The 27,688-nt window shown below is 39.9% G+C and overlaps 1 protein-coding gene across 1 annotated transcript in view; it reads right to left on the bottom strand.

Moving 5' to 3' along the window:
* The window catches only part of micu1 (mitochondrial calcium uptake 1), a 34,614-nt gene that overhangs the window by 2,315 nt on the left and 4,611 nt on the right, over nt 1–27,688 (bottom strand). The window contains exons 2-10 of the mRNA XM_006800837.3: nt 25,435–25,599; nt 24,192–24,387; nt 22,291–22,453; nt 17,983–18,026; nt 7,491–7,605; nt 5,855–5,937; nt 5,327–5,527; nt 3,260–3,397; nt 1,779–1,887 (exon numbers count right to left, since the gene is read on the bottom strand). Coding sequence (XP_006800900.1) covers nt 1,779–1,887; nt 3,260–3,397; nt 5,327–5,527; nt 5,855–5,937; nt 7,491–7,605; nt 17,983–18,026; nt 22,291–22,453; nt 24,192–24,387; nt 25,435–25,599 — 1,214 coding nt within the window. The remainder of the gene's footprint in view (nt 1–1,778; nt 1,888–3,259; nt 3,398–5,326; nt 5,528–5,854; nt 5,938–7,490; nt 7,606–17,982; nt 18,027–22,290; nt 22,454–24,191; nt 24,388–25,434; nt 25,600–27,688) is intronic.

Genomic DNA, 27,688 nt, shown 5'->3' with positions numbered 1-27,688 from the left:
CACAGTGAACTCTGTGGGCAATTTTAAAGTCTTAATATGTGAGATCTTTCAGGGTTTTTTCCTAACTAAACCCCATTTGTGCTGCTTTTTATGTGGATGAGTTAACCAACTTTTCAAATTGTCCAGCTGTTGTGTGAAGAACTACTACTGTGCGGTGTGCAATACACTGCAGGTGTTCATGGTATAATGGGGGGAAAAAAGGCCAGTTAGTAACTGGAGTTTGGCTCCACCGTAAAAAGTTACACCAATCGCTCTTCAAAAATATTTACCAAAGTTTTATGTCTGTTTGTGCCCCCATTTCTCAATGCAGGAACTCCCGCAACACTTAAGGAAAGAGGAACAACTTTACTGACTGACCAACGGGTTTTGGCTTGTGGCCTTCATGATGACATCAGGATGACCCTGATGAAGGCCACAAGCCGAAACCCGTTGGTCAGTCAGTAAAGTTGTTCCTCTTTCCTTAAGTGTTGCTGGAATTCCTGCATTGTGAATTGTTTCATCCTCTCCATGCACCTTGAAAGTAGGTGAAGTTGTGCCAAAAATTTTGCTGTGATTTGAGCCCCCATTTCTGATGAACTATGATCTTAGGGATTACAGTGCTAATAGCCCTATAACAGTCTCCACCCTAATGCCTAAGCTCTCTACAGACTAAATTGTTGTTACGTGTAAAGTGACTGAGGCTGCAAGGCCTCAAAAAGTACTTTAGTATTTGTATCAAGTACTGAGAGAAAGATCATAGTTTACCCATGCTACACTTTAAAATACTGACACACAGAAACCTGAATGATCACCCCCAGTGAATCTCACCTCAGAGTACAATATTATCCAGAAATAGCACTTACCTTTTAAACCGCACTCTAATTTGTGAATCCCAGAGCCTTCAGCTATCAGGGTTGCAGCTTGGATTCAGAAAGTAGACACCCTCTCTACTTTTAAGAAAGACCTCAACTTTCCTTTTTCATATAGATTATAGTTCAGGCTAGATCGGGTGCCCCTAGAACCAGATGTTCACAGAGGTGCCACAGGGCCAGTGTGCTCCCTGATGCACTGAGCCAATCTAATCTTTTCTCTTTCACACTCTATATCCCTGTGATTTTGTGCCACATCATTATTCCTTTCACATCTTACGTAGTTTATGCTCTTCCTTCTTTCTCCATGCAACTTTGTGCAGGTATCTTTGGAGCAGTGGGTTTCTTTATGAGGGACTGGCCCCACCAGCCGGTTGAGTGTTTACTGTTCTACTGTAAGCTCTTTTCTCTTTGCTCATCCAAGCCAGTGATGGCTGCAGAGCCTCCCCAGGCCTGTTTGTCCCAGAGGTTATCGTCCAGTTTTTTGTATTCAACGGTTGTTGCACACCACCCTGCAGTAACGGACTCATGGAGAAAGCAACCATTTAATGGTGGGTTAACTCAACCCTAATCATCCATTCACTTGCCCAGTGATAATGCTGGCATGTTTTAGGGGACATCAGCAGCCTGTAGTAGGAGCACAAAGCGATCTGTCATGTGTGCATAAGCAGTTTTTGTGTTTGAATTTGCACAATTCTGCAGGCCCAGGGGAAGAAGTGGTGGATAAATGGATGGACTAATAAAATGATGACAAATAGCTGAGCTTGGTTTGGGAGAAAAGCCAGGAAAAAAAGATGTGGGAAGCAGATCTGGCTGTCAGAGTGTTAACAGCCATGAGATGCAGACGACGAAACGGAGAACAGTTAAGTCTAAAGGGGGATAATTAGGGAAGGGAGAGAATGTCAAAGTAAAGGGTGACTGTGGGTGTACCTTTATCTATGGAGGCTCCAGCCATATGGTAGAAACTCAGAGCTGTGTCCACGTCATTTACGTTCTTCAAGAAAGTAAAGAAGTTCTCCACCTCCTCAAATGTGATGCCCTGTGCGACAAAGAAAAATGGACAAATTTGTTACAAATCCTTCCTGCATTTGTATTTGGGCTATTAGAGCATTCCAAACCTGCGAAAAACAGCCAACTATTGTTAAGACAAGAGCTGCCACTGTAGAATACCACATTTGGGGGACCTTAGGAGTGTGACACAAATGACAAGAGGAAGTCTGCATAAGCTTTTGACACACATGGTTAAACATTGTGCCACAGACCAACAAGGGGACAGACAGCCTAAAGCAAACATGCGCATATACACATATAAACAGACACACAGTCACACAGCTGCTGCACTGCTGATGAGCTCATTTGCAAAGAAAAGTGAACAGCTGGTCTTGGGCTGTGAATAATACTTGAGTCATTTACATTACAGGTTCTGCCAATACTGACAGACTGACAGCAGGATTGAGGAAGACAGGGTAAACAGTAAAAGAAGGGAAGACAGACAGGGAGCGATGCTTGCTGCTGTTTAATTCCTTAGGGAGACAACTCTGGCAGCATCCAGCTTCATCTTTTCCCTCATGACTTGGAGGAACAGTCACTTCCCTGCTTTCTGTTCCTTTTCTCTCCTAATCACTGTATTTAACCATCAGACGTGCCTTATCGTAGCTAAGTCTGACATCTGTGGTGCTTTAATGTATAACAAAGAGCTCTGCGACAGTCCAAATCGTTAAATTCCAAAAAAATTGAAATGGGACATATTTCGCTGCAACACCCCTGGGAATACGATATGCACGGGTGTAACTTCAGTCAGTTGACTGATGGGGCTCACTACCGTGAAACCGATCCAGCATAAAAACGGGGTTCATGCAAAGAACTTGAAATAGGAAGGAGATATAAGCATGTACTAAATTTAGAAATTAGGATTTTTACATTACCACGAATGTCTGTGGAGAATTTTTATGCTTAAAGCAATGTGGCTGTAAAGCAATAGTCTTGTCTTTTTTTCTTCTTTCAAAGACTACTCAACTGAGGAGGATAATGTCTAAAAAAAACACAGTGCAATTTTGTAAAGACTCCAGAGAGGAATGAAGAGAGCTAATTGCACCAATACTGAGGTCATCCCAAAGTAGAGCTAGAGGTGGCTGAAGAGACTGAGTTGGTAAGGTGGATAAGATCAGACACTGTATGTGCTGCCCACTCCCAGTGATGTATTACCTCTCATCCAGTCTCTCACAAAGACTCTCAATGCCCCTGCACAGTCTCCTTTTCCCTTACGCACGCACCGTCTGTCATACATCCTCCCATGTAGGCTAATTAATTAAAACACTCAGAACACCTCATCAAGCGCTGTATCTTACGTCTGAGTGGCTAAGACTTTCAGAGCTACATTTAAGGATGGACGAAAGGACATATTTATTTACCTGTGCATCCTTAAACATTTTCTTCAACCCCTTCTGCATCTGCTTGAGTTTACGAGACTGGACGCCGCTGTAGGCCAGCAGCATACCCCCGAACTGCCTCTCAGTGATTCTGCCGTCCACAGGATCGTTCCTCTCAAACTAGGGAGGGAAAAAGAGAGAAAAACAGATCAAGTGCTATGTGGAGGAAGCAACATTTTTAGTAAGGGAGCGCACAGGGAGATGGGAAACAGTAAATACTGATGTCAGGCTTCAAGCTGAGTCACGTCTGGAGCTGGCATTGGTGACATTAAATGTGCATGTGCATTTTTGCAATGTTTCACTGCAACAACAGCATGCCACTGCTGTGTCAGGTCAACACACTTGATTTATGACTGAGGATGTTTGACATTTCTCTCTTAACTTGTTAAGCTCTAGAAATGTTGCGTTTCTGGCAGGCAGGATGTGACTAAGCCCCCCACGTTATAATAATGAGAATGGCACGTATTCTTTGACCTGTAAGTTTGTAAGCATAAGAGTTACAACTATAAAGAGTCGTCATGCATCACTTTGAAACTGACGGTTGGTCCCTAGCAGACATTCCAGGCTCCAGTTTCCTAGGTAACCCTGTAATGTAACCTGATGATTACAGTATAGCATAAAGTCAGTTAAACCTCAGGGATATCAGTCTGTTCATTTCATTGTGAAACCATTTCATGTGCTTTGATATAAAGGAAAGAAACAAAAGATGCATTGGAGAAGCAACAGAACAACACCACCTGCAAAACTATCCTCATCATTTTTGTTTTTACTTTGTGTGTAAAACCAACTGTCACTACCTCCTTCCTTCCCCCCTCACAGAAACATTTTTTTATTTAATTGTTAGGGTAATTTGGGACTACATATAATAGTAAGATTTGTTTCCTCAGCATGAAAATCCTTCCAGACTGATTTGTGTTTTCTAGTTTTTCCATTTGCTATTGTCCTTGTCAGTACTTGTAGCAAAAGATGTTACCTGCAGCCATTTCAGGTTGCACATGTAGTCCAGTGCCTCCAGTATGGCAGAACAATATGATCAGTGTCTGTAAGGTTTGGTGTGTCTCCTAGCACAATTTAAATTGTGTGAAGGAGATACTAGGAAATAGGCTGTGACATGTGGCGTGCTGGACCGGGTCGTATAAGGGGATCAACCTTAGCAGCAGGACCAGTATCTGCTGTTTTGTGAAAGGAGGACCAACATGACCACTGTTAGAGTCCTACAATGTAGCTACAAACTGGTCACGGTGCTCGTAGGCCAGAGCTGTTGGGTTTGCCTGGCAGCACCAGAACGGGCTTGTCCGCCACTGGTGCGCCGTTCTCTACAGAGATGAGAGCACCTTCACACTGAACATATGAGCAACATCAAAAAGTCTCGAGACACTGTTGAAAACGCTATGAAATGCTAGCCACTTCAATCGCTTTTCTTAAATTCAAGAAGAGTTAAAACTCAGGAACCACTCATTTCATGTTGGCTGCAGTTATTTAATCTGCTTTCACATGAAGTTGCTGAATGTTAAAATAAATTCAAACTTATCTGTTGTGTTATGATTTCCCCAAACGAGTACTGAGGTATCATTAAGACCTGACACATAATGCTTCCTTTTCTTGCAGATGCTCAGATCTGAGTCCTGTTCTCTGAGCCTCTGATAATGCCACTCATTATGGTTTGGAGCATCATTTAGGCACTAGGCATGGTAAACACCAGCTCAACCATATGCTCAGCAGCACTGATCAGCTGTTGCTACTGACTTCCTCATCGTTTTTGTTTTTAATTTATGTGTAAAACCACCTGTCACTAGCTCCTTCCTTCTCCCCTGATAGAAACATTTTTTTGATTTAATTGGACTCTGGAACTACATATAATACAGACAGTGAGATTGTTTTTCTCTCTGTGAAAAAGTTATTCATTTTCCTCTGCAGCTCCTAATAAGTACAGAGACTTAATATGCATTTAAATTCAAATGGACTGTAACTGTATACATACTGCAGTAAACCATTAGATGGAAAATTGAAGTTGAATCATCTCCTCATTCATTTTTCCATTTTTGTTACCTCTAGTTTGAGCACGTCGTGCTGCAGTTTCCTTTGAAACTCCAGGAAACTGCCAATGGTGAGTTTGCCCTTCAGATCCCCTCCAAAGAAGTATGTGGTGAGAGCAGAGCTGCAGCCACCTGTCTTCAGGGTATTTCCTGTGGTAGAGCGATCGCGGTGTCGCATACCCATGCTGGTCTGGGAACGAATGATGCTCTGGACCTACACATACACAGAGCCAAGTGTCAACCAGAGTGTCCGTGCAGACTAAGTTTTAGAGGTAGTTATTAACTACAATATATACTACAGTATGACTGTATAAGACAAACTGAGCTGCATACACTGATGTTAGCACAGACTGCTGAGCACCGCATCTATCGTTCCCTTTGAGAAAGGGTCACACTGGTGGATAGCAGTGTGGGAGCCTACCTTTATTGCTAGTCAGTGTGTGTCACTGTAAAACAATCAGAAGCTACTCTGGTTATTAAATCTCAACGTGTCCTACGTGCATCTGCTGCACGTAGGACATCCTGCTGATGTCAGTCTAACCTGTTCAAACTCCTCCAGGTCCACCTCTCCATCGCCGTTCAGATCAAACATCTTGAAAGCGATCTCAAAGTTCCTCTGGGGAGCTGGACACAAGAGCAACACACAAAGCCACATGAAGAGATAATCTCAATTACACACAGTATATTACAAATATTACACAAAACACATAATTGTACAATATATTTAGTCTTCTCCTCATTCAAGGTGGCGCAAAGTTCTCACACAGGGAAATCAACCATCTAACTACACAGCAAAAATTGGCCCCGCCTTCCACCAACACTGAAGCTGCTAAAAACAACACTGCACACTCTGTTATTTTCTTTTGCTTTAATAAATTAGTAACTTAAACTTTACTGTCTTCTTTTGGAACCTGACCTAAACTGTAATATTTTGTGAGACTATGTATATAAGATCCATATACCCTGATGTGACAAAATGTTACGAACACCCTCACTTAATATGCTGTTGGTCCTGACGAGACAGCTTAAAGCCATCGAGGCACGGACTTAAAACGAACTCTGAAGGTGCCTGGTGGTAGCTTGTGCCAGGCCCTATTAGCAACCCCGTTAGTCGAATGATGTGTTTCAAACCCCATCCCTCATTAACTGTTTGACCTGCCGCAGAGCAGCACGAGCAGGGATTCACCACTGCTGACCCCACAACACTGCTAGTTTTAGACATGCTCTTTATCAAACTGGCTTCTGTCTGTCCATCCACCAGCACAGGAAAAAAACAAATATATAAAAATCACTGTTACCAGATGTGACAATCAAAATGTATGCGTTCATCTGTGAGTGGTCATAATATTTTGACCGATCCATGTAATTCATACACCAAAACAATAACATGCAATATAAAATGTTATACAATCTCTCCTTAATTTTAAATTCTTTTCATGGCCTTACATTGTTATTGTACAGTTAACTACTATGAATATTTATTTCTTCAAATATTCTTCAGTGCCTTTTATGGAAGATTAATCTTTATTAAAAAGGCACTATGAGGTGTAAATCGAAATCTGGTAGGCAAAATAGTACTTTATATCCACTTTACTGTTTTTTGTGGCTGTGTTAAACAGATTGAAACCAACCATAATGCATCCTGCTTCGTCTGCTTTAAAAAAAGGCTTGTCCTTGAAAACGTCCCTTAAGGTTTTCTGCCTATGAACGGATTATAATAAAAGGTCTAGCAGAGTTGGGGATAAAAGTTTACTAGCCTTTGGAGAGGAACGAGTTGAGCTTAATTTTCATTTTATTACCAAACACTGGGAGTGAAGGCCTTAATGTGCGATTTATTTCCTGTATGAACCACCAATGCTAGATCAAGGTAAGACTGATTCTGTAGAACAAATCATCTCAGAGTAAGCAGACTTGGTCAGCTCACATTAACATTTAAAACCAACGTCTTATACATGTCCTGTCCTCCCTAATACTGTCGTATCAAAAGACATCCCTTCTTTTACTTTCTGTCCTAACTGACAAGTAGAAATGTAGAGAGCAGAGAAGACAAAAGAGACTCTCATGAGATCTGATCTGTGAACTATGCAGAAGATTTAAAAGATGTTATACCTAATGAGACAGGTCATGTGAACCACTTCAATTCTAGGAAGTCTTGCACATTTCAACAATGTACTTACTTGACAGCACAGTGGTGAGAAAGATGTAGTCAGAGAAGGAGATAAGGCCACATTCCCCCAGTGTGTAAAATATGCTGTCCTCATCTGCAAACTTCTCCCTCTCCTGGGCAATCTTCTGCTCATCCAGGTCAGGACACACACACACAGACACACACAGACACACACACAAAAGTAAAAGCTATATTAAAAAACCTTCCACATGATCCAGCACTAGCCTTACAGCTTCTACAGCTGTGCAGTTGTGTGTGTGCAAGCAAGTACGTGTGTGTATGTGTGTGTAGGACCAAGGCTCAATTAAAGACTTGCTCAAACACAAAAATCTAAACACATTCTGGTCTTTCACACACATACACACACAATAAAAAGTTCACTTCATATAGCTGGGTTATCACATGAACAGTCATGCAAGTGCTGCATACACATGAAGCCAAACAGGTGAGGATGATGATGGTTAGTCAGCAGTCAGCTCGAGTATAAAACATTGTCCACCAGAGACCGTACTCACAGTGAGAAACTGACACAAAGAGAAGGAAAACATCACGAGAGACTGCAGCACAAACACACACACCATTTGTTAAACATATCTGTAATATAACCCAGAGCATTAATCATTAAAAACAGGGTGAATTAAACTCTCTCTCTCACACACACACACACACACACACACACACACACACACACACACACACACACACACACACACACAGTTAACGACATGTTTTCCATGTGTATATCCACAGCACTGCATGAAAGTGCGACTTAATCACATGCACACTACACACTCAGTGACAGACTTGAAAGACAGTGTCCCACTAGTAGGGCTCTCCACCAAACAGACGGACAGAGCATGCCTAGAGAAGGGAGAAGGGGTGGAGGAGGGAGCTCGGCAACGCTGAGCCCATGTGGAGTTACCTCCGTCTGTAACGGGGTCCATTTCAGAGGAGTATGAGGAGGGAGGAAAAACAACTGTTAGAAAAACAAAATCATGGCCTCTGCTGTTTTTTGCTTTGTTTATAGCAGGGCTTTAATGGCAAAGACACAGATTTGCATTCATATAGCTGCACACACACACACACACACACACACAGAAACAATCTTGCTCAAAACAAGATAATTGGGCGATGCCACTCAAAGTTAAGAATTCAATTATGCTTTGCAATCTTCACGGTGTGCAACTACAATTAGTGTACAATGAATAATCGCACTAGGACTATGATTTGCTGTGCTACATATTATCACATTTTGTGTACACAGAGCATATCTAAACTGAAGTGAATCAAAGTCATGTTGCAGTATAATCACAAACGCAGGCTGAGTACACTACAAATCAAAGCTAATCTCATGTTATCACTTGCAAGGGTCACAGACATATACTAACTACATGAACCAAAACATGTATAAATATAAACATTTGGTGGCACCCCCTTCATATCAAATCTTTCAAATCATTACCCCTTTAACCGACTCCCTTCTCATTGCATACAAACAAAAGACCTCAGTTTTAAAAGTCAGAGATACAAAGACAACAACAGTTTCTACTAGTACTTAAGATATATTTATTCTCCAAGGAGAAGGGAGTGGGGGAGAAAGGGGAAATCAGAGGGAGAGAAAATTATTTTTTAATCATACAGGTTTACAGGAAGTGACAGAATAAGAAAGACAGCAAAGGGCAATGTTTTAATTCCAGGTGCTTTGCAAGCTTTTCTGGTGTAACTGTGTGTATAGATGCAAGAGAGTAAAAGAAAGAGAAGGAAGAAGAAGAAGAAGAAGAAGAAGAAAGAGCAAAACAAGATAAAGTGAGAGGTGTGAGAGTGAAAGAGGTTGGTACTGTCCCCTAAGTTGGGTACAATAACACATGGAACAAGTCCTCTGGGTCCAAGGTGAGAAGCAGCTGTAATGCCAGTCTGCAAAACAGAAAAGACAAACACTTCTACACGAGTGTGTATGCCAGTAGGCACAATGGGACAGCTACAAGGCCGTACACCAAGACGCATAAAAACACTGGGCCTCATTATAAAGATCAGAGCAGAGGCACCAAGCACATTAGGGGTAGTATCACATTTTTCACTCGTCTGAGTCAGGGATAACAGCATCCTCACAGAAAAGCCTGGAGTGAAACAAATCCAATTACAATCCAGCTTCCCACAAACTGAGACGCTATTGAAAATTAATCAAAAAGACAATGCTAAATTAGCAAACTCATTTTTTACCCTATTTAATATAAAACAGAATACAGACGACATATTCAACTAAGAAATTCTACAGTTTGTTTTTTTCATATTTTTATTTCGATTTGCTGTTATCGTCTACAAATCTGATGAAACTACTTGATGACGATGATGAGCCTCCCTGCAGTGGTTGGGGATTCATAAGTCTGTAACAGACTAATGAAGAAAAATATTGTTTTTTATTGTAAGATTGTGACTAATTTAGGCATTTTTGACATACACTTCATTAAATCATTAAAGGATTCAGAGAATTAAACATAAAGTCCAATTCAGAGAGTCAGTACTGAATGGACATGAGCAAAAAAAGAAGGCATGTCACTGTAGTTTCAAGCTTTATCTACAACTGTCCTACACAACACACACAAAAAATATATCTATACAGCCAGGAATCCTCTACAGAAATCATGGAGCCACGTATAACAGGGTAAAGAGGAGAGGACCATCATCTCACACTTCAAATGACCCAAACTTACGAAATCCCACATTAAGCAAAACATGTTTTCCTTTTACAGTAATACAGTAATTCCCTCAGATCCCAAATGCTTACAGCGTGTTTTTAAAAGAAGAGTTGATGCAACACAGTGACAAACACCCCACTTTATAAGAAATGTGTTGCTGAACAAAAATTCAAAATGGGCTGTTTTCCTTTACATTTTACAAAGAATTTCAACTTTTTTTCCCAGGGTTATAAAAAGGCCACACGATGGAAGTTTTTTAGTCTTTTAGGATCCCCTCTATAGCTACAGATTTCAGCGCCAATGAGCTGACATTAAAGCATTCTCTCTTTGTTTGTTTTTTTCTATTCGCTCTATGCTATAACAATGTGCACTCTGTTAAGAACAAGAAGAAGAAGAGGAGGTATGGCACTGTGAATATCAACCTATGCTCCATGTTTCATACTCCCCATCTCGTGGCTCTGTTGTAAGGATCATGCCAGGACTTACACTTTATCCTCCATCTTTCTATCACTAGTGCAAGCCTCGGCTTCCGACTTGAGACACACAATACTGGATTCTCCAGCAAAAAGCCAGTGAACAGTACAAAAATGCACACAGAGTACAACATCAGATAAAAGACAGAAAGTCTTATCTACAAAATGTAGCTACTGGGTTACTTGATTCCTTAGTCAGACTTCGTCTCTGTGTCTAATCAGTAATTCATTAGTTTTGATAGCTCAACAGGGAGGACATCATGCCTATAAAACACCAACTACATTTAAATCAGTATTTAACACTGGTAGATTTTTCCCAAAGCACTTAAATGACTGTAAACTTGATTGCTGCAGCAATCAAGTAAATTAAAACCTATCTCTTAATCAGTACCGACTTCAAATCTGTCTGTATACATGTGAGTGTGGCTGCTTTTCAGACTTCTGGCATGAGCCTGGACATGTCTACATACTTGTCCTTGTGTTTCAGCTAGAGATGACAATCCAACTAGCCTGTTAGGTGAGGCAGAAACACGGGACTGACAGAGCTGCTGTCTGGGTGTCACTGGTAGCAAGGAGGAATGAACAAACAGAGTTAAAAGTCTGGCCAGGGCTAATCTCTCTAGTGCACTAGGGCTAAGGAAAAGCCCATGGCTACTTCAGACCAAATTTAAACTAGCTTTAAGAAAACTAAGCATGAGACCCGTACAACCAGGCACAGCTGAAGGGATGCATGCAGAAGGCCAAATTATTCATTCATTATTCATTTCACACAAATACTAAGGAAACATTTTCTAAACACAACTGAAAAGTGATATACTTAAAAACTGTTACTTTTACAAATAACAAACTGTATATAACGTGATTATCTGGACAGTAATTTCATTTTCAGTTTTGCATGTGCACACGACTATAAAAAATTAGAGATCAGCAATCAAGATGCCAAAAGGTGAAAAAAAAATGTGGAAGAAAAGCTCATTATGAAAGTCACTTCACCCTATCTTGTGTCAGTGACAGAGAAAATACAAAAAAGGGGGCATGCTCCAAATACTTAAGGATGTGACAATGAACACATCTGTGCTAATGAGACTGATCAAATCTCCTGACATCCAGTGTCATAACAAAAGCAAACAGACAACTGCTGAAGCAACTGACTGAAATGAGACATAATTCACATAATTCTGCAATCCGCCTGTACACACATTTGCATACCAAAAATACATAATTTGTCATCCATGTATTTTCTGCTCTTTCACTCTTTTTCCTCCATGACTGCCATAATAAAAACACAAATTTATGAGTCTAGGGTTTGATGAAAGGCTCAGGCAGCAACAGGAAGAATTTGCTCTCATTCTGCTGTTTATGTGTTTATTGAGTGACGCCTGTCCTCAAGTGAGCTCACATCTGAATGCAAAGGTGAGTTTCAAAATAACGTGGTTTACTGGAGCGTGTTGATGAACTGACTGAAAAAAGAAAGAAAGAAAGAAAAAAAAGGTCAGTGACATGTAAAGCCTGACTGACAGTGCAGAAAGAGTGAAAGAGGGGAAGAGTGTGACAAGAGATGCATTAAAAATGAATCAGGACCGTTGTGTCCTTTGCACCGCAGTATGTGATGTGGTAGCTCTGAGGTTACTGTCACTTTTGTGGGTACAATAAATGATTTGAGTATCAGGGAAAACTGAATTCAGGATGACCTGCTTGAGGGTAAAAGTCAATCCAGGTCTCAGCTTGATATTTCTGAATGGTCTGACAGCCTGCAAGCCCACTTGCACTGCATCTTCAACACAGCATGGCGCCCCATTCACAAACCACGCACCCCAACAAACCCAAAGACGATGTGATTTTTCATTTTTTACTGAGCTGCAGACGATAATTTCTCCCTGTATATGATCGCATCTTTGGACCAAAACACCGCATTCTGTAGGTGGGTCGGCAGGTGTGTGGGAGGAGAGAAAATTAATGCATTAGCCACCTCTAGTCTCAGGGGTAACCACAAAGCAGGTGTGCCATTAATAACTTATGCAGTGAGCACATTCAGTACAATGCTTCCTGATGTGGAACGCTCAATAAACAAATTTTGTTCGCTGAGGACTGGCAGCTGTCTTATAAACGACAGGTTGAACTGAATTAAAGGACCAGCTTTTGAGACAAACCAACCTCTGAGTGGAAGAGAGAGAAATAGAGAAGGATCAGGAGTATTCAGTGTATTTTTGTGTGTGATCTTTCAGTGTCAACAAACAGAGAACAAAGAAAGCATGGAGAAAATTACACACAGCGGAAGAATATATACATACACACAAATATATATCTATCTATCTATATATATATATATATATATATATAGATAGATAGATAGATAGATATAGATATATATAGATATAGATATATAGATAGATATATATAGTGGTCTGTATCAGTCCAAGCAGCAGGCCCTGGGAGCGTCCTGTGAGATCAGAAAGGGTAAACATGACAACAGTTGGTGTGACAAGTGGCGTGTTTTCCATTGGAGCAGCACTCCCTCTGAGTGACAGGTTTCGACTCTCCGTCGGTGGAGGTCATCCGGAAGACAGCGTTGCTTTACAAACACAGTGAGCCAGAACATGTAGGAACAGTTTGCATACATTTAAATGTACAAAACCAAGTCCTGCCTCCAGTAACTCTAAACCATGCTCTACAGAGATCATGCAGCACTGACACCCGGACAGTCCAGAGGATGGATTTGTGCAGACTATCAAGCACACCAATTCAGCCTTGACATCAGCTAACAGAGCCTTTATGGCTTTTTTCTGGGCCCAAAACCACCCTGTGATGACATCATGCACAGAGAGGGGGCGCCGCCACCAGCTACTTTCTCTGTGAGACACAGGCATTAGAGCAGTGCATGCTGGGAAACAGCTCAAGTGCCAAAGCATTTGGAAAGCTACAGCTGTTATTAGAAGAAATGAAAGATGAGAAGAGAGAGGTGTGCGTGTAAAGCAAGACAGTGAGAGTGCAGGGGAACAGCACCATTAGCATGTCTTACTGACCAGTACTCTTAACAAAGAAATAATTTCAGAGAGCCTTTTTATTCTACCTTTGCAATACTTAAAACAACTATTTATGTATGAAAGTAGGTGGACTTTACTTTGGGGGTCCGACTAGTATATATAAATTATATAGGAGTGCTGCAGTCTTTAATAATCGCTGTCAAGGCAAACTATAGCCTGCACTTTCAATAATTCAGCAGGGAAGGCATGGTATATAGCTGCCTCTAACAAAGCTTTACAAAGGGCACTGGGAAGGTCTCCAACACAACATCCAATAACAATGTGGAGTTGGAGTTTGCATATTTGATACAGAATCCCAGACAATGGGGCGTGTGTGCCTACTTCACATTATTGCACCACCAGTCATGATATGGTGAACAGGCTGTAACTTGCCCTTTGCTATGATTAGCTTATCTTCATGCAGTGCTGACTGACAGAAGCATTCAACCTGCTTAAAGACCAAATCTCTTTGACATTTAAACAATACTACAAGTATTAGGTTACTGTAGCGGATCAAATAAAGAGACATGGCAGGGGTGGAGAAAGCTATAACAACCAAGTAAGTTATTTGCCAAGATAAAGCATCTCAAAGTGCATAAGGCAGATAAGCATTTATATTACCAAGCATTTTGGAGTCTGTTTAAAGGTGGTTAACAATTAAACAGACCAATTTCCTGATTACTAAAGCAGCTACTTGTGTTACTGTCCAGGTGCACTGTCTTTAAAGCAGTTACCAGCCAATCAGTAACAAGTACTTTGCATGGCCATATTCTGCTTACTATAAATAAATAAAGCACTAAAGTACTACAGTACTGCTTTATTCTACTTCCATCGCACCTGCAGCAGCTTGAAGCTGTGAGGGAAAAACCAGTATGGAATTTTAGGAGTTGTTATTGGCAATCTAGTTAAGATGTAAATATTAAAAGGCACACTTTGGCTGCTGTCCTAGTCAAAGTGCATGTAAGTCGTGGTAAACACTGGAGAAAAAAAAGTGTCTGAATAGCCGTTCCCCTGAACTAACAATGGTGAACACCTATGCCCTCCATATTACTGCAGAGAAAGAGCAAGTGGTCAAAAGAAAGTGGAGAAATCAGAGGGAGAGGAGGAAAGAGTATAAAGGAGATAGAGGGAGTAGCAAGTGGCTACAGAGTGCATTTTTTCATTCAGGTGCACACATGCTGCTCGGCACACACCCCATACCTGCCAGAAGTCCTGCAGAGAGGGAGGGGCAGAACGAGAAGGAGGGCGCGAGACAGACGAGATGAAGAGGAGGTGAAGGGGGAAGGGGAGTTGGTTGGTGGAGAGTGGGGATCAGCAGATGTAATGATTGGAGAAATGAGGCAGAGAAAAAAGAGGGGATGTTGGGAGACGGGGAGTTGACAATGATGGTTATTCAAGAGGAAGAGAAGAGAGAACATGGGGGGAGGGGTGTTATTTGTTACATGAATGAGAGAGAATGGTTGATAAGAGCATGAGAGAATAATCAACAGTTAACAACGTCAGGTCACATCAACATTGGATTACTGCAGCTGAAAAGCATACCAACATGATGAGGACAGGAAGAATAACCAGAGCGAGGCAGGGAATTAACAGCAGAAGGAGAGGTGCGCTTAAACGATTTGTCGAGCAAAGACAAGCAGTTAAAGATTTTTAAAACAATCGCGTTACTGCACACATGGATGGAAAACAACACAATGAGCAGGTTGAGTCAATATGAACCACAACTGGTAAACAACCATACAACTTTGTCTAACATAAAGACTGAACCTGGAACAAATTTAGTGTCAGCGGGAGATGGTGGACAGAAGGACGTACACCTACACATATTCCTACTTAACTATGCCCAAACATTACAGTTAGCTTCGCTATTTTTAAATAAAACCATGGGAAGTGAGATACAGAGGCCTTTAGGAGACCTTTTATGGCATTCTCACACATGGTGTGGGCTTTAGCTTTGGTTTAGCTGAAATGCTCCCTTCGTATATTTCCATTCACTTCATGATTTAAACAGATATTGTACCATTACACTTCTCTGGGCATTTCATGTAGGTCTTACTCATTGTACTTTTTAGTTTTGTGTTAACCTAAATAGTAAAATGGAAAAAGTAATAGTTTACTCCTCCTCTAAATTGCTAGAGGTGAGAAGAAGGTGTGTCTCTCCGGGCAAATGAGGAGTTAAGAAGATGGGAATCTCTCGGGCCACTCCAGCCATGGCAGTAAAATCGCCAGGGAAAATCCAAAGCTAAATACAGTATCCGAGAAGCACACGTATCTAGAGATTTGCCTGGCAAATGCAAGAAACATGAGGACTGAAGAATCGGATCATTTACATAAACAGACAAGGGCCAGACAGGACGAGTGCTCCACTTTAATTTTGGTCTGCCACACAATTTCAAGAGCCCTTATGATTACTATATATCCCATACTTTTAACAGATTGTTAAAATATGGGTGGGTAAAAGTACTCTAGGTGTCACAAAACACAAGGCAAGGTAAAACAAAAGAGCAGGAGCAGTGAAAGGAGTACAGGAAGACACCTATGACAAAGAAGTAGACTGCAATCCCTCGCTACCTGTTCATCTGACTTCAATATGGAGATTAGGCAGAGACTCGTAGCAACCTGAGGGCTGATTAATTTTCTAATGAGGTTAAAAGCTACAATCGCCACACTGATGATTAGCTAATATTAAATGAACGCTTAGCTGTTGGGTGTTGAGAGGTGCTGTCCGAAATCTATGGGAGGGCAGTAATGGTCACAAATCAATATCAATAAAAGTACTTATGCAATATGATCTTGGTGATTTATATTCATGAAAATGTCAGCATTTAGAGCACTGGCACTTGCTCCCTAAAGTCATTCAGTGTCCATAAGGGGCCAGCCTATAATGCTTGCATGCTGCCATTGTCTTTGAAGAGGTCATCATACAGTGGGTGGGCCTTCTTTGTGCATAGTTACTCTTAAGTGCTTTGTTAAAGGCACCTTCACACTAAATGGCTTTTCTGGCCTTTAATCCTTTTTCTGAATTTTAGAGCTCAAACAATAGTCGGAAAACAACACATTCGGGTTGGAAGCAGACAGCAAAAGCAGGACCAAAAGCAAAGACACGAGCAAAGAAGTATATAAGATACTGTCCCTCTTCAATATTTAAGATGGCGGAGGCAAAAACATTTTTTGACTGTTAATCTAATCTAATATTTTGTTTTGACAAAACCGACTTACACACAACAGCTTAACAACAGAAACAAGAAAAATAGAAAAAAAATACAAGTTAAACATGTTATTCAGACAGCAGCATTAGATGTTTGCTACTAATTTCTGGATTGTTTGCTGGATGTAATGATGTTTTCTATTTCTTTGCTTTCTCTTTGCCACTTGTCATTTTTTGAAATGCTGCAATCCAACTTCCTGCGATAAGTATTTAATGTTTGTTCTACAGAGTTATAGCTTCCTTTCATGCAAAGCTCTCCAGCATTACCAATTCATCCAGAAAAATGACAAATGTAGTTCTGTCTCTATGCAAGATTTAATTCACAGTTTGCACACAAAGTTGCTAATATTTCACGAGTTAACCTGTGATTTGGCTCTAGTTATTTTTCTCTCAGAGGTGAAAATACTGACTTTTATACTCACTTTATTTCAGTAAGACCAAACCTTATAAAACCTCACTCATAAAATAATATGCAAAAAGAGAGAGGGAATTAAGTCATGAACAGATAAAAACCTTACTATAATCTGATGATTAAAAGGCTAATTATCAAGTGCAGACTTCATTTGCTTCATCTTTTCTGCATGAAGATAAAATTCTAAATATTTTTAAATGAATTTTTAAAAAAAGGCCTTTTTCTAAATGTCGACTTCACTTTGGTCTATTTCTGCTCAAGAAAAAAGACTTTTTTAGGTTTGTGGATTATTCAGAGTAACTAAGCTGCTGATTAAGTTTTCAATGTTTTCAGTCTTTTAAAGCTAAAAACTAAAACAATCAACAATTTGTGTGAATGGAAAAAATATTTTTATTTTTTTTAATTTGTTTTTTATTTGATGAACTGATTCTTAAATCTGGGTAATAAACCCCTCTGGTGGACTAGTAAGATCTTACTAGTCCACCAGAGGGTGGACTAGTAAGATTAGATAAGCTTTGCAATAGGAAAGATATAAACTTTCGTCTCTTGGTTTACATTACACTCACAAAAATCCCACAACAGCTACTCTAAGCTGAATTTAAGAATTAAAAATTAAGCTATGACACAATTAAACTCCTGGTGACCTCCATGATGACCAAGTAGACCCAGACCAAGACACCTGTTCCTTACCTTGCCATCATACCGCTTCACGATGAACTGGTCGAGGCCTAGATCTATGAAAAAAAGAGAGAGATAGAAGGAGATTATAGATTAGGGCAGAAGAATTCTAACAAATGAAGACAGACTTATTAAGAGCATGAACCAGAGCAATTATATTTACTTGGTGTCACTGTTGAACCTCTGGTAATAAAAGACATGTGCCGGAGAATAATAATAGTCATTAACAAACCCATTTGCATTTTGCCAAACAATCATCAGCACTCAGCGTTCGCTGGCCTGATCATCAGTTACGACTCAGTTCTCAAACAAGGATTCATTTTATAGATCCAGATGAGCAACACAAACCAAGATCCACACCATGCAGGAATTGTATTTATACACAGATTATCTTGACATGAGTACTTTCAGGCATTTGGTTTAATTAGAAATCAGTGTTATTTCATGCTAACACAACAAACAATCACTTCGGTTACACACACACACACACACAAGTTGGATCAGGTGAAAATGAGTAATCTTCATCAGTCTACATGCTTATTATTATGGTTCTGTTGCTTCTCCCTGAAAGGAGGGCAGAAAATGTGATTTTTACTAAACTATTAATTATCCCTGAAAAATAAGTTCTTCGTTTTGCATAAAAGAGAGCTGCACCTTTTAATGAACCTAAATCTAACTAACTTTGGTGTGAGGTGGCAATCTTCATCCGTTATATGATAATTCATGCAGAACCTGCAGTCCTTTTAAATTCCAAAAGTCACACTCAAGCTTCTTTGGATCACACAGAGAGTATGTTCACACTGACCTCATTAAATCTAACTCTAACACAATGAAAAGATTAGTTTGACTTAAAGTCTGCTTCATCTACATTACAGGAAACCACAAATTAGTTCACTGGAGTATGAAAAAGCAATTTTTTTCCAGTAGTTGGTTCCCATGGAGAAGAATATAAAAAAAAATAATGTGGGCTGTGAGGATGTATAGACATTGATAAGCTTGATATTTAAAAACTCATTCTTTTTAATCTATATTGAGTTTTACTCAGAAAGAGCAGACAGCTGTTGCACATCATCTACAACTTACATGCATCATTGCTATTAGAATTGACCAGTTTTAATGGTGGAGGAAATTTGAAGCTCGTTGTGTAATATCAATATATTGTAAATAATCTAGCTTGAATAAAATGACAGTTTCTGATCCACCTTTGCACTGCATGTATGCACTGATACGATACTAGAACACTAGAAGCATGGGCATGCTTGTAGTGTTCTAGTATCGTATCAGTATCATAAATCCCTCTGCCCATGAACATCGTGTAGTGAAAATGTGATATTGTGGCAAACTTGGACGGATCATATAGACGTAACAGAAAAGAGGGTGAAACCATGCTGCTGTTGGTTGCCTGTCTAATGGGTTCAGTTCTGGAAAAGCGGTGAGCAAAAGTAAAACACTTGAATTCCTCAATTTAAAACAAGCAAACTGTTTTGTCATAAGATGACAGACTAACTAAAGCAAATTGCTGCGAAAATCTCAGCCTCACCTTTAACCCCTAAAGTTCTTGACCTTTTAGAAAGTAGGAACCCTGGAAGTTAAGAAATAGTAACAAGTTTTTAAGTTGTACTAGACTTAGGTCCAAAAAGGGTCCCAGAAAAATTTCCGCAGGGGGGAAACTTATGAACAAAATCCTTTCTTTTGGCTTTGTTATCTGCTTGTCCATCAGAGCACAGTTTATCATTATTTTAATGCCAGTTTAGCAAAAGACAGTAACCTTAAATAAATGAATAGCTTTAAACATTGACACATGAGGGAAAGGTGAATCTAAGAATAAAAGGTTTGGGGACAAAGCTAAGCCAAGTCTTAAACATTATTAACAGATGGAATAGCTGAGAATCAACACAAATGTGAGACATCCAGACTAATCCTTATTGAGTGTTAAGCATGCTTGAGTCCTTTACTGTGAATGAAACGTTCTTTAACAATAAACCAAGAATAAGACTGTGAATCTAACTGAATTTTGGAGTTGAATAGTAATGACAGATAGAGACGAGGGAGGTGATAAAACAAATCTATGCCAAGTTAAGCTTCCTAACTTCACAACTCTCCCATGGCTGTAGATCAAATATCTCTCACTGGCTCCATGTTCGACGCCTGAGATCTGCTCTTGTTTGAACTTGTTAATTGATACACCAACTGCTGTGTCGTGACTTCTAAACACAGCATGACGGGACTACCCTCCCACCCCTCCCTTCTTGTACTAGTATCCTTATAGCACGCACTTTCACAAGTCCAGAGCCATGTGTGTTCGGTGTCCCTGAACAGAGCACAGGGGAGGGGGGATGTGTTGGGTAAGGCGCTGCCATTTGAGTGACATGATCTCAGCATTTCTTAATGGAAACATCTTACCCTGTTTATTAATGACCATAAACAACCTGCATAGAAGTTGTGTAACTATATATCTCAGATCTCCAGGTTGTATTTGGGGCTACACTTCTACTGCAGGAGAAGAATCAGACTTGACATTTACTTATATCCACTGTGACAGACCAAAGAAGCTAAAGAGGGAGTACAATCATATAAAAGAGGAGGGTATGTCAGTGGGTGAAAGTATTGCCCTTTTCACACATGGGACATGTAACATTTCCAGCTCCATCAATCTGTTAAAGCGAGCAAATTTTGCCATTTACATCACTGTCATGCTAATGTTTCTCCTGAAATACCCAAAATGCTGATGGGACAAGCCACATCACGAACATGATATGATCTACACAGGCCAGATTTGGCAGAACATCAAGTGAAATATAATATATGTGGTTAGAGTTTCGCCCACCAGGCGAAACTCTAGCTACTAAATTTTAGTACCTACTTTCATAATTAGAGATGCATGTATGTATGTATGTAGATGGGAATGCATCCATAAACATATGAGCAAAAAAATGGGAAAATTAATAACCTCTAGCTTACAACCAACAACTCATCTGTCTGGAGTGAACTATACCATGTCATGTGCTCTTAGCTCCTAAATGATCTTTTCTCTGTGCTCTTGATAACTTCCTGTTATTACTGAAGCTACAAATGTTGCCATGTGAGTAAATATGTGGAATTAACTTGTTTTGGAAAAGCTTTTATCTTACTAGTATCTGATACTAGCAAGTATCTGCTCTGAGGCATTGACATTTCCATTTTGGCTTTAGCCACATTGGTGTTTTTGAGCCAAAGTTAACACACTACCCTGTCATCTAAATGTGGTTAATTCATCAGCTAATGATAGCAAGCTTTGCTAGCATTAGCATTTGGCTTTAGTCATAATCCTTTAACCAAAACTATTTTAAGTTTTAGTCATAATTTAGGAATCTATATTCTTATCATTTTAATCAATTTTTTAATTAACTAAACATCTAAAGTTGATACACTTGACTATAATATAACACGTCTTACTCATCTTACTCTCAAGCATTGAGATGTTGTCGTATTTTCATGGGAGCTAGCTGTGCTATCATTCAAAGCTTTCAACAGTCCTAAAAGGTTGTTACAAAGAGATAAATCAGTTGGAGAGACCAAACCCTTGTTGCACAACAATGTAAACAAAATTATTTTTGCTGTATAGTATACAGTTCAACATGGGAGTCTAAACGGGACTCCCATTTAGAACCAGCTTCAAGTGGCCACTTGAGAAACTGCAGTTTTTAGCACTTTTGTGCTGACTTCATATTTTTAAAACTGGAGGCTGCCTTTGGTTACAAGAAACCAATTTCAGCTTTCATTTATGTTTTTCAAAACAATGGGCTGAAATAATTACTGGATCGATTTGATCTATTCCAGCCTCTGACTTGTTATAAAGAAGATAAGTAAATATTTATTTTAGAGTCATTTCAATCTGTAATAGATGTGAAATTGTAAAGTGAATGCAGGAATACTAAACATAATTTTGTAGAGGTCTGGCAACTAAAGGCCGGTAAACAGTGTCTTCACTCTTCTGATGTTTTGAACCAATGTCAGTGCTGGAATGTGTTTAGAAAAACTCCCATAAAAAAGCAGCTTGGAAACTTCGGTGAAATTGGTTTGAGCTCAGACTGAGATGTTACTGCATGCATTCTATTCAGCTTAACTAAATAAAATGAACTACACAGTCTTCATCTTATACCTTTATACCTATATCTGGTAATGTGAAGGCCTGCATGCTGAAAGTGTTAGATAAATGTGTTACAGAAAACATGCTCACTCTCACATTAAGTCAGTGTGCAGATGCCATTAATGGAAAGAAGAGCATGCACAGAAAGAGCTAAAAGAATATAAGCAAAAGTGGTGAAATTAAGAACTTACTCTCAGGCTGCTTCTCATTAGGTGTGATGGAGCGTATGAAGTCCTGAGGCGTCATGTAAACCTCAGCATCTCCATGCTCATTGATGACCTTCAGAGTGGCAAAGTAGCGGAAAATCTTGTCTGGAGTTGAGTAGGCTCGTATCCTGTTCTCATACTCCATCACCTGCCAACCAGCCAGAAAGCAAAATTAATATCACAAGATTCCCACTTTAGGCAAAAGCTTTAATGTAATATACATAAAAATCAACAAGATCAAATCAAAGAACCAGCAATATTTCAACCATGTGTGTAGACAGAAAATAACGTGAGTTAAGTGAGAGTAGATTGAGTGAAGGGGAGCCCAGAGCAGCAGGAAACCAATTTGTCATCCTTGATCGGGAGGTATATTAACCTCCTGACTCAACTGCCACAAATTCAAATCAGGAACACAGAGTGTTTTCCTATTCGGGGTCAGTCTGCCTGCTAGGTTAATATGAAGGGAGAGTTACCAAAACTAAATAAATCTGTAGACAACACAAATAACAGCTACAGACCATCAGCATGGCGCGACACATTAGCCACCCGTCAACTGTTATTTGCTGCAATGCCATCCACATTTCAAACAGATGTGGAGTAGCTGGGAAACTGACAGGGCAGTGTGTGTTTAGAATCTGTGTTGGGCTGGAACCCAAACAGGTGGTTATTTTGTGTGACATTGATTGATTGCATTCACTACAGAAACTTCTTTTGGCAAAAGAAAAAACATTTCAGAGCTTCAACTTTTTGTTATCAAACTCAGTTTTATGATAAAAATCTGTGGGGAACAGTCACACTACATTCACTTCAATTTCATATTTATGATTACATGTGTCAGTGTCGGTACTCTCACTTTAGGAGACCTTAATAGTCTTTGGGGAAATCACCATGAGCATGTCTCCAGCAGAGGCAACCAACTGTGTATGGATGAAGGTCTATTAGACAGTTGTGTGGAAATGGCAGAGAACTGAGTGACTGGCAGAAAGACTGGGTTGCCCTCTTCTTTCTCTCTAGCTTTTATCTGATTGTGCTTACAGATTATGGATCTCAGCATTTTCAACACTGATGAAGACATGGGCTGTCTTTCAATTTAAATAAAAAATTCAAAAACCCACACAAAACCAGGAAGGTAAAATTCAAGTCACATGAGGAACTTATTATTTTGTGTTTAGCATTTTCAAACAGTGTTGTGAAACATCTAAGACAGCGGTAGCACTCAGTTTAAAAAAGCAACACCACTGAATTTCAAACACAAACGTTGGAGTAAAAATGTCTTCCTGCTGCATGATTTTGCATTAGTATCATTATTATTATTATTATTATTCAGCATCTCCTGATCTAATCACCTAATGAATAAAACACAAAGAAAGCCAAAATCTGTGGATATACTCAACATACACTTAAAATTCCAACACTGGACCACTTCAAAGACAGTCAGCCCTTAGACATCTATTTGCTTTTTACAGACTGTGGCTGCTCCTCAGACAAGAGTGACTGCGCAATTTTTACATCATTCAAAAAAAAAGTTTGAATTGTTTAAAAGTTCTTCCTCCTTTTTTTGTTTTTATCCTCACATCCTCCAACAAGCAGTGCAACAAACACTGCTTATTTGGCATCAAATCAAAGATCCTTTGTTCTTTATCTCCATATCCTTTCTCATCTGCTGCCTAATTAACAGCAATAAAATCATAGGAGTGGGACATTCCTGTTATTTATGCATGCTGATTACCCCATTACGTTTCTTGGTCTCAGCAAATATTCTGTCAAAATATACTAGCTGTGGCATATCTGGAAATTGCTTGCTGGGGGTTTCAAAACACCATTGTGGAGATGAATTAAATAGGAAGACTGACTGCATGGCTGAATGGTTATTGTTTATTGATCACCTTGCGGTCACGGAATCCAGAGCGTTGCTTCTTTTTTTTCCCCTCTCCACCTTCGTCTTTTTCATCCTCATCTCCACTGCTGGCCTCCACCGATTTCTCTGACTCCGTTTCGGAGTCTGGGTGTCTCCCAAAATCCGGTTCCTCTCCACTTACTTGCTCAGAGTGTCGAACAGAAGACCCAGCATCTGCATATGCTCTGGTTTTGTAAATAAATTTAACAAAAAGAGAGATCAGATTACAAAACAGATCAATACCTGGGGGACAGATCGATGTTATCTGAAAACATCGTTTAGCAATATTTCTTTGTGCTTTGCTCTAGTACCAAGTAGATCTCAGGAGGTATGTAGCAGACTGTGTTTTGCAGCTAGGTGTGTACTGTCGCTATGATGCTAAACAGATTGAAAAACAGAGAGGCAAAAGGGCCAGGAGATTATGTGCTCTGCTGTGTTTTGCTCATCGGTGCAGTGCGGGGAGGTTTTACTATGGCAGACTCCCACGTTACCATTTTTCTGACTAAACTGAAATTGGAATAATAATAATAAATAGCAGGGACTGTCTGGAGCAGGCTGAATAATTCAGTTTAATGACACGCGTTGAAAATGAAGCCCAGGGTGAAGGCCTGGAACAGTCTCGTTCCATCAGTCTCAAATGCCCTGAGGCGCCATCCATCACTCTGCCTCCTGCAGCACAATCAGTGTGTCCCCATAGAGCTCTAACCTCAACACCTTCTCCAGCACATTGTCTTAACTAAACAACAGGCTTTAAGGCAATGGATAGCCATAAAAACACAACAAGCAGGAGAATGAAATGTAACATGTGCTCAAAAGTCTAGCTGAGTACTGAGCCAAAAGCAATTCCTAATTTGCTCAATGAACATCAAGTCCTGTTCACTGAATGCTGTCCCATAGCACAGTGCTGAAGTTTAAACACATGATGGAAAACCCACTTCAAAAAATGGCGTGTCATTCAAGTGCCAAAAAATCAATAAAAATGAAACTCAACAAACATGTTTAAATTGAATTCCCAGTCATGCCACATTGTATTAAGCAACACTAGACAGGCCTTCAGCCGAGAAGCAATCTGCACCTTGAGCAGGTTGCCTGTAAATCACAGAGTTGTTTACACATCAGCTTGCTTCAAATTGCTTCTTAAGGAACAAATGCAGTATTTTTTTAAGACCACTATTATTTTAAGAGCAATAAAATGAGGCACAAGGGTGTAAAAAAACAAAACAAAAAACTACCTCTTCCACAGCAGTCCAGCACTAGCAGACACGCCGGTTACCCCAGCTAGGGCTGCCAACATCAGCCTTCTCCGGCCGGACTCTCGCACTGCCCCGCTGTGATAACGCCGGGACAGCTGCACGAGCCCCACTGAAACTGCGGACAATGCCCGCAAGCGGAACATCCTGCAGAGGGACAAGACAAAGACAGATGACACTCTTGCTGTATCGGTATGTACAATGACAGAAAAAAGCAACACACACCTATTACATTGTGTTTCTGTTTTGTATTCTACTGTATGCCAAAACTGAATAAATAAAAACTATGAAATAATTTCATGTTAAGTATGTGAATACAAAGCATATGAAAATTCTGGGCTGAGTACATAGTTTCATAACTTTTATCTGTCTTAGAAATCACCAGTTAAAGCTACCTCAGATTAGAGCCCACATCAGTGCTTTGCAGAGTTTAAGTCACAGACAGATCTCAACCGTGGTAAAGAAAGTTTAGAAGCCTCGTAAGGAAATCAAAGAAGACCAAATTCATATGCCAAGGTCTTGTTAACTTCTGAAGAGGAGCAATGAAAGCATCCTGACTGGAAATATCCCAATCTGGTATGAGATGTGCACAGCAGAGACTGGATGGGTGCTGCGGGGAATTAAACCCCCCCTTAAGAGTATCCCAACCACCCATCTACACACCATAAGTGGTATTAGGGAGTTGAGCCCAATAACCACCTTGCTATCATCTGGCAAGCAAAACGGGAGTATCTGCTGCTGTAATATCAGCAGTTTCTTTCCTCATGCTGTGAACTTACTGCATACTTTAGTGCAGTTTTTTTATTCAATTTATTCAGTCATTCTTTTACATTTTTGTTAGCACCATAGCAGATTACATGTAGACTATATATATATATATATATAAATAGTATATATATATGCGCCATTTCATTTGATCATCTTGCACAAGGCTAATTATAATAAATGTTGAAACAACTGTTCTGATAAGTCTGTCTGAATCAGCCCTTCATAGTCAATCTGCTGCAAAGATTATTAACCAAACAAACCTGGTCAAAGACCACACAGATGAAGGTCTGCCGTCTGAGCTTCCTGCTCAGCACCTATTAACACCCACCCCTGTATATTAAAGTTATTACTTTGTAAACTCTTTGATTAAACGTATTGGACAATTGAATCATTATATATGTGTGCACACCTATATTTCATTAACTCCCTTAGTTAGGATAATAAAAACAGAAACCTGTACTTTGGCCTTAAGATTTGTAGCCACAGATGTAGTATTTTTATTTGCTTTGATTTTGATTCCAACAAGCAGCATGTCAGGCAGTCGGATTTCCACTGTGAAGTAAGGATGCCTGATTATAGCAGAAATCAAAACTAGGATTATTTAGCTGAGATTTAACACATTTACTTAAATAAAAAATATACATCAAAAAAAATTATTAGTGGATTAGAATGGCAGTGTACTATCCCTTTAAACTGGCTGTAGGTGGGGATGTAAGAGTGATTGGTTGTTTGCTTTTTCTACGCCCTTTGTCCGCTGATATGGACTCCAATCCCAGCCAATCCTGCTCAGATACGAATGTAAGATAACAAAGGAACAGACAGATAGATGGATGAACTACACATGTGGATTCATACCACAAGATCCTCTAAACACTGTAAAGCTAGCACATAGCTACCACAGTACTAAATACCTACCTTGTCCAATTATAAACCATGGAAGTCATAGGTAAGGATTTTAACCCCCCCAAAAAGTAATTAACAGTCATCTCAAGAGACAAAGCTTAGAACAATGGGAGTTCACCATTGGGATCTGCCTTCACATGGCACTGTAGACAAAATGGTCCCCTAAAAAGTCAATGTAGTAGGTCCTGGTTTTCCCCACATACCTCAATTAATAAACAACGGAAAATCAGGGATAAAACTAATTGCCACCAGTGCACCTAAGCTCCAGAACTTCATTTTCAGCTATACTGTTGCTTAATTCTTCAGTGTCACGGAAAGATGATTAACAATTAGGAAAGGGGCTACTGGTGTGTATCTGTAGCTCCCATGTGTGCACTTTTCAAACTACATGATGGAGGAGTTAACCCCACTGAGGCTCAAAGCTACCACCTGTCAATATCCTATTAACAATTCAGGCACCAACTGTCAAGCAGACTCAGCAGAAAGAACAGTGAAGACATGGCATATGCTAATTGGAGTGTTCAGTAGCCCATGACAATAAGGACTAAAGGGAACAGTGAGCATG

The sequence above is a fragment of the Neolamprologus brichardi genome, chromosome 13, assembly GCF_056152115.1.
Source record: "Neolamprologus brichardi isolate AB-2024 chromosome 13, ASM5615211v1, whole genome shotgun sequence".
NCBI lineage: Eukaryota > Metazoa > Chordata > Actinopteri > Cichliformes > Cichlidae > Neolamprologus > Neolamprologus brichardi.
The sequence above is the reverse complement of the archived record's forward strand: the minus strand, read 5'-3'. Positions and strand labels throughout refer to the sequence as shown.